Source organism: Protopterus annectens, chromosome 13.part0 (genome assembly GCF_019279795.1).
Source record: "Protopterus annectens isolate FY-2018-M chromosome 13.part0, PAN1.0, whole genome shotgun sequence".
NCBI classification, from domain to species: Eukaryota; Metazoa; Chordata; order Ceratodontiformes; family Protopteridae; genus Protopterus; species Protopterus annectens.
The window spans coordinates 634,506,105-634,528,120 of NC_056747.1; the positions used below are offsets into that span (position 1 = coordinate 634,506,105).

General features: G+C 42.3%; 1 protein-coding gene across 2 annotated transcripts in view; it reads left to right on the top strand.

Annotated features, from left to right (window-relative positions):
- Positions 1–22,016, top strand: part of NXN (nucleoredoxin) — a 1,413,319-nt gene that overhangs the window by 1,301,872 nt on the left and 89,431 nt on the right. For both annotated transcript variants that reach the window (XM_044054313.1, XM_044054314.1), the window contains one exon: positions 2,938–3,062. In XM_044054313.1, the coding sequence (XP_043910248.1) occupies positions 2,938–3,062 (125 nt within the window). The remainder of the gene's footprint in view (positions 1–2,937; positions 3,063–22,016) is intronic.

Below are 22,016 nucleotides of genomic sequence, written 5' to 3' on the forward strand. Positions count from 1 at the left end.
GAAAAGAGTATCTGATGGTGGTTAATGTGTGATGTCTTTAGAACAGAAACTGTAGAGGTGATGCAAGGAAGTGTGCCTTTTTGCAGGTGACATAAAAGACTGTAGTAAATTTAGTAAGTAATATGCCTATCGAAAGAGGAGAAGATTTTTGAAAAGACCGGGTTTAATGTTGTGTTAGCTGTAGAGCAAGACAGTACACTGTAGTACCACAGAGAAGCAAAAATATAGTAGAAATATATGTAGTATAGGGTGGGGTGTAGAAAATGACTTGGGGTTTTAATTTTTGGCAATCTGAAAGTGGCAAACAATACAAAAAATAGTCAGGAAGCATGACAGACTGTAACATGCACAAGATGAAACATTAAAAGTGGAAAACACAAAGGTAATACTGCTTTGCACAGACATCTGGTGAAGTGCTACCTGGAGTGATCTGTGTAGCTCTGAGGGCATCTTTTTGCATTATAGAATGAAGGCAGTCTGTCGGAAGACAACTAAGATGTTGCAAGGTCTGTACCTTTCAACATGAAGGTAATGCGTGGAAGATAATATACTTACCCTAAAGAAGTAGGAATACCAAAACAAAATGCATTCTTGAGCTTTGTGAGACTCTACATAGTGCTTGAAGGCACAATTAAAACACAGAAATGTGGAAAAATGAGAGGGGAGTCATTTGAAGAATCAGTGGAGGGACAGTGAGTAGGAAGATAGCAGACTGAAAAAACAAGAATGTTAACGGGACAGACAGCAAATACTTCTCAGGATGGAATGTAGCAGGTTAAAATAATATTGATAATCCAAAAGATAAGTACAGGAGCAAACCAAGGCTGGCAATGAAAATCAGATTTTCGTTGCCAGCCTTGGTTTGCTCCTGTACTTATCTTTTGGATTATTTATTTATTTTATTAGTAACAGGAGCATTTGGACTGTGATAACACTTACTCTTATAGTAAAATAATATTGAGCCATGCTGGCTTTGACACAAAGTGATAAACCTCTGACTGTGACCCAGATAACATGGGATTGACTAGTGCCCCATGTGTTGGGAGAACTAGTGAAGGAGGATAGAAACGAATGCCCAGTGTGGATCATCTATCCTCAGGGAAGGGAAGGACAGACCACCGAGTCGGGTTCAGTGTCTGCACTTTCTGGTGGAAGTTATATATGGCATGCAACATGAAGGACCAAGGATGAGCACTTGGCATTGGCCAAGCTGTAGTTGTGCCACAGCTTCATGAGGAAGGCTAGGCCAATAAAGCTAAAAACTTCTGCCTCCATTAATGACTGCTTACCAGTGCTGAGCTCTTCTCCCCAGCTTGGAGTGTCAGGTAATGTAAGATGGGTCTGTAGCATAGTGTGATTGAGCTCTGATTATGACTTAGCTGACCTGTGTTTATTAGTGGCCTGGACACTATAAATCAGCTAGTCTGCAAGAAAGAAGAGTAAAGAAACTTCGTCTTCTCACCTGTCCTTGGGAGGGGGAGAAGCATATCACAGAGACACACCACCCATTAATGCATTGCTTTTGGACACTAAAGACCTTATGAGTGCTGCATACTTAACAAATGGGGGTGGGGGGGCTCCCCAAGGAGCTGGTTCATCAATGAGAATGTAATCCTCACACTGAGTGCCCTGAACACCTGCGCATGAATGTTTTCTATGGAAGACAGAAATTAGAACAAAAAGCAATAAAAAAAGTTACCTGTGCGGTAGCCATGCCATGATCTTTAGCAGCTGGCCTGGGAAGAGGTTACTGGGAAAAACAGTAAGGAGGAAAAAATCGACATTACTGAAAGGTATTCTTTTCCATGAGGAAGACATCCATCCAGTAGAGTGATGTGAAATGCTAATCCTAGGTAGGTAAAGGGAAACGTATGATTTATTGGTGCAGCCAGGGGGTTAATTAATAGGATGGTCTGGAAGAAAGAGAAGCAAAACAACTTGAAAATAGAAAAGATTGTGGTCACCCAGGATCTCCAGACAGGCTCATAGTCTGGTTTATGAAGAGGCTGGGTGAGCCTTGTCTTCCCCAAAAGTCTGCATTTCCTCTTTGCATGGTGGTGTTTTCTTACAAAGTATGCTTATGTGTTTTGGGGGCTGTTGTAGCAAGGCAGAAGTGACAGACTTTTACAAGTAAGTTGAATCATACAGAATCCACCATGCTTGAAGATGTCCACACCCAGTGGCAAAAAGAAAGAAAAAAAATGAAAATACTTTTTTTTCTCCCTCCCTAAAAAAGTAAGCGGGAATTAACATTTTGCTACAATAAACCTTTGTATTCCAAGTTTTCATGTAATCAGGCATAAACATTTTGCTACAACAATAAACCTTTGTATTCCAAGTTTTCATGTAATCAGTTTCTTCCAACAAGCATGGGTTTTTAATAATTTGTAGCATTCTTGCAGTTGGCCATTAGAGGAAATGTGATCCTTTTTATAGAAGCTGAATTTTACAATGGAAGCTGTGAAGCAAGGCTGTCTCACTTAGAGGTTGTGATACGTATTGGTACAAGAGGTGGCAAGAACAGAATTTGCTTTTCAAGTCTGGCCATACTGTGGAGGAAGGGCATTTCACCCCTTGAGATGCAAATGGAAGTCAACAAAAATGTCTTTTGCCACACGTCTGAGTAGTATTTCTGACATGGCATATATACAGTGAACTCCTCTCTTTGAAACATTAGGCAAAATGACAGGTTGTGAAAGGCTAGCTTGACTTGATTGAATGGGTTGAATAAATTTGCACCAGGGTTATAGTATAGGGCTTTTTTCAGCTTGGGAGATGAGCACTATTAAGTGTTTCCAAAGAGTGGCAAGAACTTTTAAGTGTCTCTAGTTAAAGGTGCATATGACCAGGTATCTTGTGTTTCCTGTGACTGTTTACATATTATCATTTCTACATTCCTAAAAACAGGAGAAAACTAAACCTTCCCTTGTTTTTTAGATTCCGAGGAAGTAGGGGAGCTTGACGCTGCAAAACAGATGATTCAGCCTTTAGCAGAAAAGATCATTGCCAAGTACAAAGCAAAGGATGAAGAGGCGCCATTGTTGTTTTTTGTTGCAGGAGAGGTGAGTAAAGATGACTGCCTGACATAAGGTGCAGTGTGTTGGTGTGTGGCAAGGAGAAGGCGTGCCCTATGAGGTGGAAGAATAAGTACTGAGCGTATTGATTAATAGCCCACCATCACCAGAATGGCATGTAATTTACACAGAGTTGTAGGAAGAAGGATGGGGGTGGACAGCAGCCTACATCGGCTGTTAACCTTTTGGGGTGCTGTTTGCCATATGCTACCGTTTAAAAAAAAAAAAAACTTTAGACAGCTTATAAACTGTCAGATTGCTCTTTTTTAGGTAACTGTAGGTGATGTGTGCTGTGTATAAGTGATTATGATCATGTAATGACAGTTTGCAAACTTACAAAAAATGTTTTTCTTTTAAAGTTAGCAACAGGTTTTTAAGTTGCTACTTTGTGCTGTCATTACGTTTGCAAAAAGCATGTTCATTTATGTCACAACCTAATATCATGCTACTACCGTAAAAGTATTTTGATATTTTACAAGCTGTTACCGAGGGATTGCTTGCTTGCTGGAGAACTACAGCTCTGATTATACAGTTGTAAGTTAGTGCTTTTGCAGTGCTGCTGTTTTTACAGTGCCCATATTGTGTAAACTGCCTTTGGAGTTTGTCATGCCAAAGCAACGGAGAGCTGAATAAATCCCTCTCCCATAGGACACCTTGTTGCACTGTGCAGTGCATGCCTAGAATTCTGAAGCATTGGTTGGATGCATTGTAATCGTTGTATGTTTTATTCAGCTCATATGCCTTGGGGAACATAATGCATTACATGCTTTGCGTCACACGTGACTTTTGTTTTGTGTCTGGTTTACAGTATGACTGTTCACTGGAATTTCTTGAAAGACTGTAGGTTTATTTGGTGCACTCTTATCAGAAGATTTTGAGAAGTTTGCTACTAACTACTTAAATTTCACCAAACTAAAAGTATGACAGGTGAAAAGCTGGCAGATGTGTAGTTCACAAATAAAGTATTCCAATCTGGCTGTGTCCACAAAGTTGGAATAATATAGTAGGCAAAAAAATCAAAATGATGTACCCCAGTAAAACAGTAAATTTTTCCTCGTTTACAATGTCATATTGGTCTCTGTTCATCTGTTCTGTGAGACTGCACTTAGTGGATAACACTTAGCAGCATGATTGTGAACGCCATTTCTTTTGTTGGGTTACATTTGTTGCCTAGTTGGGACACCATTCATCTGACCAACAAGATGAACCACAAGTATGGCAGGTGCACGGACCCAAAGACCGGAAAATTCAAACAAAACATCCGGCACCAAATGAGTGTTGATCTTGAATTTTATTGTGGCAACTCCAGCAAATGGTGTATTAAAGCACCATATAATACAAGCAAACTGGTTTCGATAAGAATATGCCTTCCTCAGTACAATAACAAAAGCCAAAGAAACATAATGTGCTTAAATATTCCAACTATCAGAAAAGAAGCTCGTCATTGGATAATTAAAGTTGCTCATTTAAGCCAGGTTTAAACACCCCCCCCCCCCAACCTAATGATCCAACTGGATTCTTTTTTATTTAAAATAGAATGCCAACCTGTCTTGTTCAGCCTATTGCCTATAACCCGATCAATTATAATGAATTTAAACTGAGCAGTGGTATGAGTTACAGTATGTAAAGAATTAGACACTCTTTTATTCCTAATGTCACTAAGATGTTCGGATATCCGGATCCTAAGTGACCTGGAGGTCTGCTCCACATAAAAAGCAGAACAAGGGCAAGTGGCAATATATGACCCAATCGGTGCTGCAGTTACCAAAGCACCAGATGTCATACACCTTAGATGTATTTTTACTGGTAAATTGTTTATTCTTCAGTACATGGCTACATGCAGTATAATGACCACAGGGAATGCACCCGACCAATTTATTCCCAAACAATGAGAGTTGATGTATATTGGATGGAATCCTGTGTTTATAATGATTAAAATAAGTGCTCAAAGTAGGACCCCGTTGGTAAGAATATAAGCATTTGGGAGATAAAAACTACAATAATCTATGATGTGACAAAAGTATGTCCGAATGTTGGTCAATAATCCTTCTAAGGGTATTAATATTACACCCAAAAGTAGTTACAATACGTTCGGGCCACTGTTGATCATTCATTTGTTGATGTTTGTATTTTAACAAAGTTGATCTAGGTTGTTGAGATGCAAAATGACTAGCCATACTGATGTTATTGATATCATATCCCCTATTGAGAAACCTCTCTATCAAGTCTTGTTGGTTTTGATCATATAAGTTGTCAGACGAACAGATGCGTCTGATCCTGAGAAATTGAGACTTGGGAATATAGCGGATGATATGTCGCGGCTGCTAGTGTGAACTAGTGTGTTATACTGGGGATGTTTCTTGAAGACCTCAGTCCTCAAAGTATGATCTACTTCCCTAGTAATGCTTACGTCCAAAAGCGTAATTTGATCAATATGAAAATTCAACGTGAACTGGATCCCCCACTTGTTCTCATTAAGGTACTGAGCAAATTCTTGTACGTAAACATCATCACCCCTCCACACAATTCAGCAATCATCCAAATAACGCCTCCAAATATTTTCATCAAGGTACAAATTGTGACTAGCATCATATATGAGTTGTTCCTGAACAAAACCCATAAAGAGGTCAGCATAAATCTGAGCAAACGAAGCTGCCATGGAAGTCCCCTTCACCTGCCAATAACATTTATCGTGGAAATATTTTTGGTTAAAACATGTTCGGTCAAGCAAACAAGTAATTTGTTAAAACCTGGTGAATATAAATTTACCTTATCTAACCAATATTGAATCACCCCCAAGCTAGCCCAATGGGGAATATTAGTGTAAAGGGCAGTCACATCCAATGTACACATTAGCCAGTTTGGATCCAACTGCATACCCATAATAATCTGTAGAAACTGGGTTGTATCTTGAATTCTTCCCCTAACAAACTGTAATAGTGGTTGACGGTATTTAGTGAGAAAGGCAGCTAATGGTTCTGTAAGTGACCCCATTCATCTGCCCATAAGATTTGCCCCAAATGTGTTTACCTGTCAGTAACAAAAATGAGATGCCTGTAACTGAGTTGGCTGATGTTATGATAATGTATAATCTGTGAAATGAATAGTGCAGGTATCATTTATTTTTTAAATCTACCCTCCAAACCATGCATTAGCTGACATAATCTACTAACTTTCCACCAATAGTTAGCATGGAAGCATTTTAAAAACAGATTAGGTCACCATGGTATTGCCAGGAAACTGGTTTAGGAGGCAAAAATTGTTTGAGAAAGGACCAAACAGGGTGAACTATATGAAAATACCACAGCATGAGGTTTAACATGGTCACTGTGTTCTGAAAACTATGATGCATACACAGCTACAGCAAAGGCAGGTGGTGGTTGTGTTCTGAATGTCAGAGGGAAAGGCGGAGAGATGTGTACATAGCTATAGAGGGTGAAGAAGGGACATGACCATAGTGTTAGGTGGTCTAACAGAATACAATTCACTCAAATACAGATGACCGAAAGATAACATTATTCCACAAATGTCACAGAACTACTTAAATGGTGAGCAAAAACCTCTACCAAATTTGAGCAAGCTCCATGGAATAGAGGGATAAAGCCATGACTATGTTGCAGGTGACCTGAGTTCCACTAGCAGCTTGGGTGCCTGTAAGAGCTGACTAGGGTGGATGAGAGTGAGAGCTCATTGCCAGCTCTTACATTCTGGAGAGGGACAGGTCTGGCTGAACACATGGGTGACACATGTAATAGGAACACCAAGTGATCACTTAGTGGGGTTGTGAGCAGAATGAGCTCATCCTACCCTAGTACATTTGCACTAAGTATCCGAAGGGAAACTAGTTTCTGAACTCTTCCACTCAGGATGTAATTATTGTGAGATTGTAAGAGCTGCCAAAGGAAGAAGGGCGTGGCTCCCATAAGGATGTTAGCTTACTCCCCAAGACAAGTAAGTTAGCCTGCTCCCTTCTACCCAACTCACACCAGAGAAGGAGGTCTGATGGGGATTCCTGAGCAGAAGAGAGTGGGCTGTACAACTCTTAACTCATCTGTAAATACTGAGCACCCATTCTGCTGGAACAAATGGGCCAGTTGCACAAAGGCAGAGGAGCCAGGAGGTAACATCATTGGGATCGGGAACACACAAAAAAATGTATGTTACCATGTGTTCGGGTTTTGTTTTAAAAACGGCCAAACTCTCTTAACTATATTCTTTTGAAACAACATTGTCTTCTAAATTCTTTCTTGGAAAGCATTTTAATTATCGTCGTTTCTTAAACCATTTTCAAGCATTATAAGGTATCTGGTATGAGCACTTAAAAATTGCTAATCGTAGGGCATGAACCCTAATTTTTTTCATATTGAATCTGAATTTATTATTAATAAAAACAAATGTGAAGCTGGAAACAAACCACTGACTGCCACACCAAATAGTTAACTACTTTCATTTGATTTATTCCAATGAACTTCTTCAGAACTACATAGTTCTGAAGAAGTTCGTTGGAATAAATTGAATGAAAGCATTTAACTAACTATTTGGTGTGGCAATCAGTGATTTGTTTCCAGCTTCACATTGGTTTTTATTCAGTTGTTCATTTGTGTGGATTTGATGGAGTAAATTTATTATTAGTCTAACAGTCTTCCGGATGATTTGCTTGAGCATATTAATTTGGAGGAAATCATGCTGCATTCATCAGATCTAAACAGGGCTGATATGTATTCTGTGCTTTGCATTAACGATTTTAGAAGTTCCCACAGATGGAGTCTCATGTTTCTATTCAGTTTGGTCATTGCATTGTTTTCTTTTTACGGTAGGCCAGGAGGGAATTCTGTGGCCATGTCTAAGCTTAAGGTATACTTGCTTTCAAAGCATCCCTGAGAGATGCTCAGAGATGCTATAGACATGTCCATTGTCTGTGTTTCTGCTACCTAGAGTATACTCTATACTTCAGGCACATTTCTGAGTGAACATTGCTTCTAGAGTTTATGCTGGTTTTTGTAGTGTCATGTCACAGAGCCTCTGTGACTTGTACTGAATATAGTAGAATGGTGTTACTAGGTCTCTGAGGGTCTGCGCTGACTGTGGTATTTAAGATATTGCATGGTCTCTGAGGCATTTGCTCACTCTTGTGTTTATGTTGTTGAATGGCTTCTGAGGCCTGGGCTTGCTCTGGTAATATAATAATGCAGGGCCACTTTGCTTGTGTTAGCCATGGTAGAGCAGTTTGCAGGCTCTCTGAGTCCTTTGCATTCACTGATGCTGTGGTGCTGTAGAACCTTTAGGACCTATCCTGACTTGGGTAGTGTGGTGGTGTAGGGTCTTTGTGTCTTGTATCAGCTGGGCATTGTAAAGCCTTGACAATATGTACTGGATACAAAAATGTGGTGCTGTTGCATATCCTGTAGGGGCTGTGATTGTCTCTGGGGCCTATGATAGTGTTGTTTTGCAAAGTCTCTGTGGCTGCTACAGCCTGTAACACCTTCACTGGCTGTGGTAGTATGCACTACAAATTCTTTAAGACCTGTGAGAGTGTTGTGTTTTGGGGCTGCTCTGGCACATTGTGGTTTGGTGCTGCAGATTCTCTGAGATTTCTAGTGTTATATGTGCTACTGTAAACTTGTAAGGCATTTGAGGATTGTGCTGCTGTGGTAGTATGGTGCTGCTGCTGCTACAGCTTTGGGACCTTTGATGATGTGGTGTTGGAGTGCCCTTTAAGAACTTCACTGATTGTGGTAGTTGTATGGTGTTGTAGAGCCTCTGGGGCTTATGCTGGCTATAGTAGTGAGGTGTTATAGGGGCCTCTGGGACCTGTGGTGGCTGTAGTAATAGGCTATTATAGGACCCTGGGACCTATGCTGGATGTTAGTATTCTGTTGTTGCAGGGCCTCTGGGGTTCTATGCTGCTGTGGTGTTATGGTGTTGCAGGATGTCTGGGGACTATTCTGGCTGTAGTAGTAGTATGTTGTTATAGAGTCTTTCACCCTCTACTGGCTGTAGCAGTATTGTGTTGCAGGACCTCTGGGGCCTGTTGTGGCTGTAGTGGTATGGTGTTATAGGGCCTCTGGGACATTTGGTGGTTGTAGTAGTAGGGTGTAAATAGGTCCTTGGGACCTATGCCGACTGTAGTAGTCGTATGGTGTTGCCGGCCTCAGAAACCTATGTTGGCTGTAGTATGGTCTTGCAGGGCCTATGGGGCCTGTACTGGCCTTGGTAGTATGGTGTTGCAGGGCCTCTGTGGTCTAAGCTGGCTGTAGTGGAATAGTGTTATATGGCCTCTGGGACCTAGGCTGGCTGTAATAATATGGTGTAAGGATTCTGGGGCCTATGCTGGCTGTAGTGGTATGGTGTTGCAGGGGCTCTAGGGCCTATGCTGGCTGTAGTGGTATTGTGTTGCAGGGCCTCTAGGGCCTATGCTGGCTGAAGTAGTCTGATGTCCTTCAAGAATGCAACTGCAGTCATAACATATGGGTTGTCCTGCCTCAGGCAGCCCTCGGTCGGCCGGATTCCAAAGTCTGGGTCCGACATCGGCTGATGTCGCATTTCTCTCCGACGTCAGAGCGGCTGGAGTATATAAGCATCAGCTGACCCAATCTTCTTCAGTCTTTCTTGCCGCTCGGTTCCCGAAGCAGAAGCAGTTCGCAAGTGCCGGTCGGTCAGCTCCTGTATTCTTCGAAACCGAAGTCATCAAAAAAGCTAAGTACCCCATTGGGGACCTTTTCTTGCCTCAGCCGATGTCAGAAATTACTGAAAAAGTAAATAATTGTTTGTCTTGTGGTAAACAAATACCTCATAAGGATTTCCATTCTTACTGCCTCCCTTGCCTTGGCCCAGACCACGACGTCTCGGCCTGTGCCGCCTGTGCTCGCTTCAATAAGCGCACTCTCAGGCGCCGGGCGGAGTTCGCTGAAGACTTTTTCGGCGAAAAATTTGATTATACAATGCCGTCGGAACAACCGACAACGCATACTCCTAAGAAACGAAAAGACCGGGACCGACATCCTTGGCCCGCGTCTTCCACTGACACCACTCCAAAACTTACCGCGAGTGCCCCGGTTCCCTCTGAGGCGGTTATTCCACCGCTTCGAACCGAAGACACCGCATTACCGATACCTCTGATACCGGAGTCCACTCCGACGCCAGTTATTGATTTTCCTCTGGATACTGAAACCGAGGAAATGCCCGAGACCATTGCTGTTGATAAGGTCACTCCTGCACGTGGAGCGGCTAGGCCTCCCATGTCCATGTCTATCAAGGCCTACACACGTGCTAAGGCAGCCAGCAAGACCAAGCATCTTACTGCTAAAACTTTACCTCAGCCCACTCCTGATACTCAAATCATGTCTTTGGCCGCAGATTTAATTTCCCTGATCAGAGGTTCCCAGGCCCATCCTGAGAGGATCCCAGCCTCCTCCTGATAAGAGGCCCAGGGTTGAACCCTCTGACCCTCTTTCTTCAGATGAAGATTCTGAGGACTCTGTTCACTCCGAAAGCCAGGAAGAGCCCTTCCAGACCTATGAGGATTCAGATGCAGAGGACTCCATTCCCTCGGCCTCTCCTCCTGAGGATATTTCTTTTGGGGAAGTTCTGCATTCCATGAGGGAGCATTTTCAGTGGCAAGGCCAGGAATATTCAGATTCCAGAAAGCGCCTTCGAACATTCCTTAAAAAACCCCAGCACAGACCCTTAGCTATACCTCCTGTGCTTGATGTTTTGGATGATCTATACTCTGACTCCAGTGTTACCCCTGATACTCTTCCTCCTGCTCCTGTCAAGCCTGACAGATACTATAGGGTCCCAGAAACCCATTCTCATTTCTTTAGGGCCCATGCTGTTGATTTAGAAACTATTTCCCAGGGGCCTAAAGGGGTTTCAGCTACCACCTCCAAAAATCCTTTGCCTTCCGACAGGGAAGCAAGGTCCTTAGAGAGATGGGGGAAGAAGGTTTACACCTCCACTACTTTATCTATGACAGCTCTCAATTGTCTCTTTCACATGTTTCAATATCAGGATTTCCTGTTAGATGATTTACAGAAAAAAATGGCCTCTCCTGAACCTTTAGATAGAAGTCTTTGCAAGAGGCTGTTCATAATTCTCAGCAGGTTAGCAATCACTTTCTACAGTGTGGATATGATGCATTGGAAGCTTCATGTAGGGCAGCTATGACGGGGGCGGTCATTCGTAGACATGCATGGTTAAAAGAACAACCTTTACCAGATCATGTTAAGGCAAAACTTCTTGATGCACCCTTGGAAAAGAACAAGCTCTTTGGTGCTAATGCTAAAGATGTGTTAAAGTCCATTGAGGAAAAAGCCAAGTCAGTTCAGACAGTCAAAGATTTCCTCCAGGTCCAGCCATCCAGATTCAGCAGGAACTGGCCTTCTAAAAACTGGTCCTTTCCTAATCCTGAAAGATTTCAAAGGGGCAAAAACAGGCGTGCCCGAGGAAGAGGGCAATACAGAGGATCCTACAGGGGACGACAATGGCAACCAGCAAACCAGAGAGGTGACACGGGTTTCTCCTGCCCCACAGGGACAATCTCAATGACTTTCCTCTAGTTCCGCTGACCAAGGAGCAAACAGAAGCTCCCTTGGGCGGAAAATTATCTTTGTTTTCAAACAATTGGCACAAACTGACAAAAGACAAATGGATTTTGGACATTATAGACCACGGTTACAGGTTCCATTTTCATACCTTGCCAAGAAAACAGGGCATGCCAAACCTTCCACAAAATCAGAGGACAGAGGCTATCAAACAAATTTCTCTGCTTGCTCAGATCAAAGCAATAGAAAAAGTTCCACTACAAGAACAAGGTCAGGGTTTTATTCAAGACTGTTCCTTGTTCCAAGAAAAGAAACTCAATGGAGACCAATACTGGATTTGTCCGCTTTAAACACTTTTCTCATAGTACCAAAGTTCAAAATGCTGACTCTACAGCAACTCCTTCCCATGCTGGGCAAGGGGTCTTGGCTGATTACTCTGGACCTCAAGGAGGCATACCTGCATGTCCCTATCAGACACAGTTGCAGAAGATACCTCAGATTTCTTGCAGGGCCAGAGCATTATCAATTCTCAGCATTGCCATTTGGCTTATCTACTGCACCCAGAGTATTCACAAAATGCCTGGCATCAGTAATTGCTCATTGCAGGCTCCAGGGATTCAAATCTACCCGTACCTGGACGATTGCCTCATACAAGCGGACAACAAACTAACCTTGACAAAAAACTTGAATTATGTCATACACTTGCTACAGGCTCTGGGATACACAGTCAACTTTCAAAAGTCAAGACTTCAGCCATCCCAGCAAATAACCTTCTTAGGAGCCAAACTAGACACAGCCTCTCAAATGGCTTACCTGACAGAAGACAAGCAAAGAAGTTAACTCATTACTTCAAAAGTTTAGCAAAACTCACCCAGATGACTGCAAGGAGATTCCTACAGGCCCTGGGTTACATGGCATCCTGCATTCTCCTGGTTCCACTAGCAAGACTACACATGAGAAAGCTTCAATGGTACCTAAAAAGCTTATGGTCTCAACACAGCAACAACCTAGAAGCAACTATACCGCTCATTCCATGTCTTCAAAAGGAATTTCTACGGTGGGCCACAGTAAGCCAGTCAAACACAGGTATGTCATTCAAAAAACCTCAGATAACACAGACCATGACCACAGACGCCTCAGACCTTGGATGGGGGGCGCACATGGAGGGCAGATGTATTCAAGGACAATGGTCTCCAAAGGAAACACATCTGCATATCAACCAAAAAGAAATGCTGGCAGTAATGCATGCCATTGAGGCCTTCGGACAACAACTTCAACAAGGCCACCTACTAATACGGACAGACAACACCACTGTGATGTGGTACATAAACAAGCAGGGGGGCACTCATTCTTACCCCCTTTGCAGACTGACAATGAATCTTTGGGAAAAATCACTGAGTTTAAACATACAGTTACAATCCCAGTTTGTTCCAGGCAAAGACAATGTTCTGGTGGACAGCCTAAGCAGGAATTTCCTAGACCCCCACGAATGAAGGTTACATCCAGACATCTTTATACGACTCACCTCGACATGGGGCAGGCCGGACGTAGACCTATTTGCCTCCCACCTCAATCATCACCTACAAAAGTTCTGCTCAAGGACATATCATCCACAAACATGGAAAATAGATGCTCTCTCATTCAACTGGAGCTCTCTAATAATCTATGCATTTCCACCTCTGCCACTGATGACCACAGTGTTACTAAAGATCAAAGCAGAGCAGCCGAAGGGGATTCTAATAGCTCCAGACTGGCCAAGACAACACTGGTACCCACTACTACGGAGCATATGTCACAACAAAACGTGGGCCCTTCCCCAATGGCCCCAACTTTTGACTCAACACAACTTCAGGACAGTTCATCCCAACATCCAGACGCTACAGCTAACAGCTTGGGAGATCCCATAAATAACCTCAATTTACCTCTCTCCAAGGAAGTTCAGTGGATACTAACAGAAGCCCGCAGACCATCCACCAGAAAGGCTTACTCAGCCAAATGGAAGAGATTCAGCATTTGAAATACCAACAAGGGTCATGATGCATCACTTTTGAGCATTCCACTCATTCTGGAATACTTGGCAGATATGCTACATAACGGACTCTCATACTCTTCCATAAAAATCCATGCTTCAGCTATCTCAGCTAGATACAACACTGATCCACCTGTGTTTTCACATCCTTTGTTAAGGCAATTTCTTAGAGGAATCAAGAATATAAAGCCCCCAAGAAAGGCACCAGTACCAGCTTGGGATCTCAGTTTTGTCCTAGAAAAATTGACTCTACCTCCCTTCGAGCCAGCAGCTTCTGTGGATTTACAATTTCTTTCCTGGAAGACAGCTTTCCTGCTGGCCATTACCTCAGCAAGAACGGTTTCGGAATTACAGGCCCTAATGGCAATACCACCGTTCATAACTTTTCACAGAGACAGGGTCTCCTTACGAACCAACCCTACCTTTCTACCAAAAGTGGTATCTAGGGTTTCTTTAAATCAAGCAATTCACCTGCCTACTTTCTTTCCCAATCCTGAGAACAAAGGGGAAAGACTGTTACATACCTTGGACATACACAGGCAACTTCGCTACTACCTAGACAGAACCAAGACCAGTAGGAAGTCTGATCAGCTTTTTGTAGCCTACACCCCTGGAGTACAAGGAAAAGCAATTTCCAAACAGACAATTTCAAAATGGATTGGACATTGCATCAGATTCTGTTATTCCTTTCATGGAAAGAGTGTGCCAGCCAATGTCAGACCACACTCCACCACAGCTACAGCCACCTCTACAGCATTCTTAAGAGGGGTGCCTACAAAAGACATTCTAGAAGCTGCTACATGGAGCTCCATGCATACATTTTCCAAACACTACAATCTCCCTTTATATTCCAGATCCAGAGCAGGCTTTGCTTCGGCAGTCCTGCAGGGATTGATAGCTACTCCATCCCTTTCTTAGAGCATACCACCTCCCCCAGCTAAGCTATGGTATTCAACCCATATGTTATGACTGCAGTTGCATTCTTGAAGGACATAGTACAGTTTTGTACCTACCATAAATGTAGATGTCCGATAGATATGCAACTGCAGTCGGGTTTTCCCTCCCTCCTTCCCCTCTATGCCTTGGGTCCACTCTTCTCCCTGTTATCCTTAGCTGGGGATATCTGTTATGGTGTATCTGTTTATTGCTTATTTATTTGTATGGAAACCTATTATTGTTTTCCAATTTGATTATAGCCTTCCTTGGAGGGCACCTGGCATCTGGGGCAAGAAACACTGAAGAAGCTGGCGTCGGCTGATGCTTATATATACTCCAGCCGCTCTGACGTCGGAGAGAAATGCGACATCAGCCGACGTCGGACCCAGACTTTGGAATCCGGCCGACCGAGGGCTGCCTGAGGCAGGACAACCCATATGTTATGACTGCAGTTGCATATCTATCAGACATCTACATTTATGGTAGGTACAAAACTGTACTTTCTGGCTTTTGGCCATCTGGTGTTGCATGGCCTTTGGTTACTATGCTGGTTGTGGTGGTGTCACATGGACTTTGAAGCCTGTGCTGGCTGTGGTCATTTGTTGTTTTATGGCCTTTGAGATCTCTGCTAGCTGTGGTGTTGCAAGGTTTTTGGAATGCATGCAGGTTATAGTTGTTTAAGGTTGCAGGGAGTCTATACTGACTGTGGTCATTGGTATTGCAGGGTCTTTTGTACCTGTGCTACTTGTAGTAGAATGGTGTTGCAAAGTCATTGACTTGTGCTAATTGTGGTTATGCTGTGTTACAGGGTCATTGGGACCATTACTGGCTGTGGAAGTTTGGTGTTGCAGGGCCATAGGGGATTGTGCTGGCTGTAGTCATTTGCTGTTTTATGCCCTTTGAGACTTTTGTCAGTTGGGGTACTGCAGGATTTTTGAAACCCATGCTGATTGTGATGGTTTAGTATTGCGGGGCCATCAGGACTCATACTGGCTGTAGTCATTTGGTATTGCTGGGCCTTTGAGACATGCTTCTTTCTTATGCTGAATTCATATTATACAGCCTTTAAAACTTGTGCTGATTGTAGTTGTGTTGCAGGGTCACTGGGATCATTAATAGCTGTGGTCATTTGTTATTGCAGGGCCATTATGGCTCTTGCTGGCTGTGATTATTTGGTACTGCATGGCCTTTGAGATGTGTTTCTTTCTTGTGTTGAAGTTGTATTGTAGAACCTTTGTAACTTGTGCTGGTTGTGGTAGTGGTGGGTTATAGGGTCTTTGGGAGCTATGTTTGTTGCTGCTGTTTGGTGCTGTGGCTGCAGCTATGTGGCTTTACATGGCCTCTGAGGCATATAGTTGCATGTATTAATGTGGAGCTGCAGAATCTCTGGAACTCTAAGGTCTGTTACAGATGTGCATCAGGGCCTCTGGAGTTTTAGTGACTGTAGTAACATGGGTATGCTGGGCTTTGGGGCCTCTGATATGTTATTTTGGACTTGCAAGGCCCTTTGAGTTTGCAGGTTGCATATTGCGGAGATTCTATACTGAAAGTATTGGGGCAGCTGTCACTATTCTGGTTGAGTATATACTTTCTTAGGTCTACAAAAATCATGTTATGATTCAGTCATTGTACTGTTTGTTGGGATGGCTTCACATAAGATACTTTTGTGCATTTTACAGTATCTGGCAAACTTTCATTTTACTTCAGTCCCATGTACCACCTGTGCCTCCCAGGAGATACAGCTATGTAATCTTTATAGGAAAACAGGAAAGGAAGAGAGCGAGAGAGAGACAAAGAGAGAGGAGGTTATTCCTGACTTTGTACATTTGTTACCCAGATAAGCCTACTTGGATACAGGTGTTTCAGAGATGACTTGGAAAGACTGTCTTTTTAATAATTAGTTTTCTGTTGTTGTTTCCAATTGGTAGCACTCACCGACACCATGCTTGAATTCAAATGTCACGTTTGGCAAACATGTGGAGAAGTACAACTGTCTAAATTTGTTATGCTACTTTTTTCTTTCTGTCACTGAGGTGTCTTCTGTGCCTGTCTCATTTACACTAATTCTCCCTATGCCAGACCTCTACCACAGAATCTGGGAATATTAATTTAATTGATTCAGCATGCATTTAATAACAGGATAGATGTCTTTATCATTAAGAGTTTTCTGGTGCAGCCTATGCTGTAAAAGACGGCAGAAAACTTGCTTAGCCTCTACCACGTTATGTAGGAATCCATCAATTTCTTTTGTTTAACGTGCATGCATTTACTAACTGGAGTGGTATAGCCGTCTGCACAGACTCTACATGGTGCCCTATAGGGGAAGAGTTGTACAGACCAACCGCTTTGGGCATCTACTGTGGTGCGCAGTATCCTCAAGATAGTAGAATACTGATCACAGACTGCATGCCGTGACAGGGCTAGCCACTCGATGTAAAATATGGCTCTGGGTGATTCTGTCATCTTGACTAATGTCGCCAAAAAATGGGCATGGGTAGTTACTGGTGATAAGTGGGTTGAGGACCCGGCCTACTCTCACCCATGCCAGGGACCCTTGCTAACGGTGGGAGGGGTATGTGTGTCCCTGTTGGCCACTGTGTGCCCGCCATAAAGCCCAGCAGCCCTGGGCCAATAAGCTACTGGCTGGCCATTGTCTAGTTGCCCCGCCTGGTTTACCTGGGATAGCTCTGTTGAGTGAAAGCTGGACGTAAAACCAACCAACCAGCCAAACATGAACTGAGAATTGCTATGCTTAATGTAGGTTTACTGACAGGATGCAGCATGGAAATGGATGACATGATGATACGGAGGAGGCTGGACATCCTATGTATCCAAGAGACTAGATGGAAGGGCAGTGCAGCAAAGCCACTTGGCTTGGGATACAGACTCTACTACTCAGGTGGGGGACAGGCTAGAAATGGTGTAGGAAGTGTGGTGAGAGAGGCTTCAGAAGGCAGTGAGGGATATCATCAGAATTAATGACAGGCTCTTGGCAATCCGACTCCAGTGTGATGATAAGGCAGTATTCATAATCTCAGCATATGCTCCACAGCAGAGTTGTGATAGTGAGGAAAAGAATGCATTCAGACATCAGTTGCAGGACCTACTAGATAAAACAGGACAACATGAATTAGTGTTGATAATGGGTGACTTGAATGCACATATCAGGACAGACTGAACAGGATCTGAGGACTGCCTGGGTCCACATGGGTGGGGTAACAGGAATAAAGAAGGAGAAGCCATTCTAGGCTTCTCTCTGGCAAATAGCTTGATAGTAGCCAACACATGGCTCAGAAAGAGAGAGAGTCACAAGATCACATACAAAAGTAGCCAACATGCAACTTGGGTAGACTTCCTCCTAGTAAGGAAAAAGGACTGAGGTAGAATCCATGATTGCAAAGTCATCCCCAGTGAAACAGTCGGCCCACAGCATAAACTATTAGTTGCCACAACCAGCTGCAAGCAGTGGTCAGAGAAGGCTCTAAGGTCAACAAAGACCAGGCTGAAGACATGGAAGTTGACTGGAGAGAAAATACCCAAGAAGAGGAGGAAATAGATGGAGTTGAAGAGGAGTGGCAGCGCTTAAAAACAGCATGTGTTAGGACTAGAGAAAAGATATGTGGCCAAGCCAAGTATGGAAATAAGGTACATAAGGAAAGCTGGTGGTGGAATGCAGAAGTCCAGGAAGTCATGAAAAGAAAGGAGGCGTGCAGGAAGAAATGGGAGATAGAAAAGACTGGCCAGGCTAGGAAGGACTACAAGTTGGCTGACAAAGAAGCTAAGAAAGAAGTTGCAATAGCAAAGAATAGGGCATTGGAGGCACTCTACCAACTTCTGGAAAGTGACTCAATAAGGGGCACAAAGAAAACTATATCAGGTTGCAAGGCAAAAACAGATAAAGAAGATAGTCAGACACCCTTCATAAGGGATGCCAGCAACAACCTGCTTACCAGTCCACAGGACATCAAAGGCAGATGGAAGAAGTATTTTCAGCAGCTTCAGAATGAAGAAAACCCCACAGAAGCTGTACTGCCCCAGAAACAGCCTACAATTAAAGAAGAGGAGGAGCCCACCTTGGAAGAAATAAGAACAGCACTAAGGAAGATGAAGTCAGGGAAAGCAGCAGGCTCAGATGAGGTGACAGCAGATATGATAAAGATGCTGGGTGAGATAGGGGAGAAATGGCTCCTGAGGTTACTAATAGCAGTGTGGAGAGAAAGGCATGTCCCAGATGACTGGAAAATAGGCATACTTGTGCCAGTGTACAAGAACAAAGGGGACATCCAGAACTGTGGGCAGTACAGAGGCATCAAACTCCTACCACACTGCATGAAAGTTCTGGAGAGAGTGATTGATAAACTGATATGCAGAGTAGTAGAATGCAAGATGGGAGATGAACAGTTCTGATTCAGATCAGGATGCAGCACAATTGACCCAATGTTTGCATTGAGACAGATACTTGAGAAAAAGCCAGAAATGAGGACAGAGTCCAACTGGGCATTCCTAGCCTTGAAACACCAATCATTGAGCAAAAACGTTTTGTGTTAGTATTGAAAAAGGGTTTTGCCCGAAAGCTTTGCTCTATATAAAGTTTTTGCTCAACGATTGGTGTTTTTTGTAGTGTTGATTTCCAGCATTTGGTTGTGTGACTACATTCCTAGACTTGGACAGAGCATATGACAAGGTCCCAAGAAAGCTATTCTAGGCAGTGCTCCGGTGGTTTGAAGTCCCGAAAACTTTGGTCGAATTAGTGCAGGCTATGTACAAGGACCCAGTGACTCAAGTACGAACAGTGTTTGGCCTCACAGAGGGGTTCCCAGTGGGAGTGGGTGTTTACATCAGGGTTCAGCCCTGAGCCCACTGCTGTTCATACTGGTGATGGACTACATTAGCAAACAGGTTGGAGGGGACAGATCAACAAAGCTACTGTATGCAGATGATATAGCAGTACAGGCAGACTCTGAGTTAGAACTTCACTAAAGGATAGGAGAATGGAATGCAAATCTGAAGGCACATGGGATGAAACTAAGCACAGATAAGATGGTGGTAATTTCAGCAAATTGGGGAAATCAGAAGAAGCTGAGAATAGAGCTAGAAGGGAAGATAGTGGAACAGGTAAACAGCTTCAAGTATCCGTGAGGGGTGGTTGAGGAGGCACAGAATTGAGAGAGTTGGCAACAGTTAACACGATACCTCGACGATGTAGAAAAAATGGGAAAAGGGGGGCTGATGATTTGATTTTGACACAGCCTCTGCCATAAAAGACAGCACTGATCTTGTATCTCAATAAGACAGTATTGCAACAAAGATTAAGGCACAAATTAGAGCTATATGTAATAGCTGAGACGAAAGTGTGACAGATGCAGAGCATCACAAGTTTTTTATAGTTATGAGTAGAAGAATCCTTGCATGGTGATGTACGGTAAAAAAATATCGACAGGAATGTCAGTCACTAGAAAAGTGCAAGTTTTTGTTGATAGTATTTCTCTTGTACTGACACATTCCTTGCTTTTGTTTTTATCACAGGTAATGTCCTTCCATAAGGCATCCTGGTCATTAATGGCATTTCTTTTCTTGCTACACTGTATATCTCCAAGACTTTTAATTTAGTGATGAAGTTTCTTAATTATTGGAAAAATTCATATAATTATAACAATGTGTAGGGCCAAAGTACTTTTGATTGAGATGTGCTGTTTGTTTTTCTTTATACTTTTTTGAACACCACATTTGGGGTTCAGATGTTATTTCTTTTGGTGCCAGAACTATTAAATATGTACAGCTAATGGTAGGCAACAGTTAACTTCTTTGAGCATAGTGTGCCTGCAAAGGCAGAAAAACATGTTTTGTAGCCTATAAAGGGCACAGCTTATCACGCCACTGTGATCACTGTTCCACTGTGTATCTTTCTTACACTATCATCCAAAAAATAAAAATTCAAATGTAACACACAATGGGAGGAAGTGGAGCTTAAAAGCAATAGCTTTAATTTTTTAATTAAAACTCACTATTTTGAAGATGTGAGCTGAAGTGCTAGTATGCAGAATTTTAATTGAAGTGAAAGTTGTTGATTTATGTTCCATTTGCTACCACCCTGTACCGCTCTGATCTGACAGATTAAATACAGTGCTGCGATTTATAGTTTACAAGCCACATGAAAAATTGTAGAGTTGATAAACCTAAACTATTAAGAAAGGGTTCAGGAAGGGTCATATACTTTTTCTTAGAGGTGACTTGTACCTGGTCTGTTGAGCAGTGTCTAATCTGGTTCTGATTGAAAGCCTCTATGTTGAGCATACCAGAAGAGGAGATAACACTGCTCAGGAAAATTGATCTTAAGCTTGTTGCTAAACAAATTCATTGCACAACATCTTTTGAGAATTATGGAATAAGATTTTTTTACAGTCAACTTATCAACTCACGCTAGTCATCAACTTATTTCAAAAGCAATCTTGCATATATATATATATATATATATATATATATATATACACACACACACACATTTATACATGTATATATGTATATACAAATATATACATATATATGAAAAAAAAAAAAATATATATATATATATATATATATATATATATATATATATATATATAAAATATACAGTATATATATGAGAAGCAGAAGACAGCAATATGGGGTTAACGCAATCAAGTGCATTTTAAACCAGTATTCTATACGACAGTTGAACTTAGGAACATATTCTGTCATCTGGTTGTGGAAAATTTGTAAGTGGTGACCTTCCATGATCATTGCCCACCTTCCTTATGCTAATGTACATTTCTGATGGTTTGTAACTTCTGATAACTTCAGGATTACATGCTTTTGTTAACAGTGAGGTCACAGCATACAACGCTACTCATTTAGAATTTATGATGGTATATATTTTCATACTAGCAACATAATATTTTTGCTAGTTAATGATTGTATTTAGCCTGAAGTATGGGTTACCCTTTACGTAGCCATCTATGTAAGTTACTAATGTTTAAAATCTTAGATGTCGCAAAAACTATATGTGTGTCGTTAGTTGAGGAGAAAGAAAAAAATCACGATACTCAAAAAATATAATCATGACAATTTTGTTATTTTGTCTGTACTTTGCTCCATGTATCCCTAGCATAGCACTGTGTTTGAAAGATGAGGCTGACTATGCGGGAGTGCAGGTAACTTAAAGTTATAGTGCCACAGTGGATTGGAGAGGTCTTCACTCACAGGAGGTGTTATAGACCCCCCAGTGGAAAGGATTTATGATCAGATTCCAGCTTTGAAAGCTCCTTCCTGGTGCTGGTTTTATGAGCGAAACCAGACCTGTGAATCTCATTAACAAAGTAATAAACAAAGAAAAACTAGGAATGAGACAGGAGATGCTGTTTCAGATGGAAATATTTATCAAGAGAGCACTGCAGTTTTCACTGGGTCACTCTG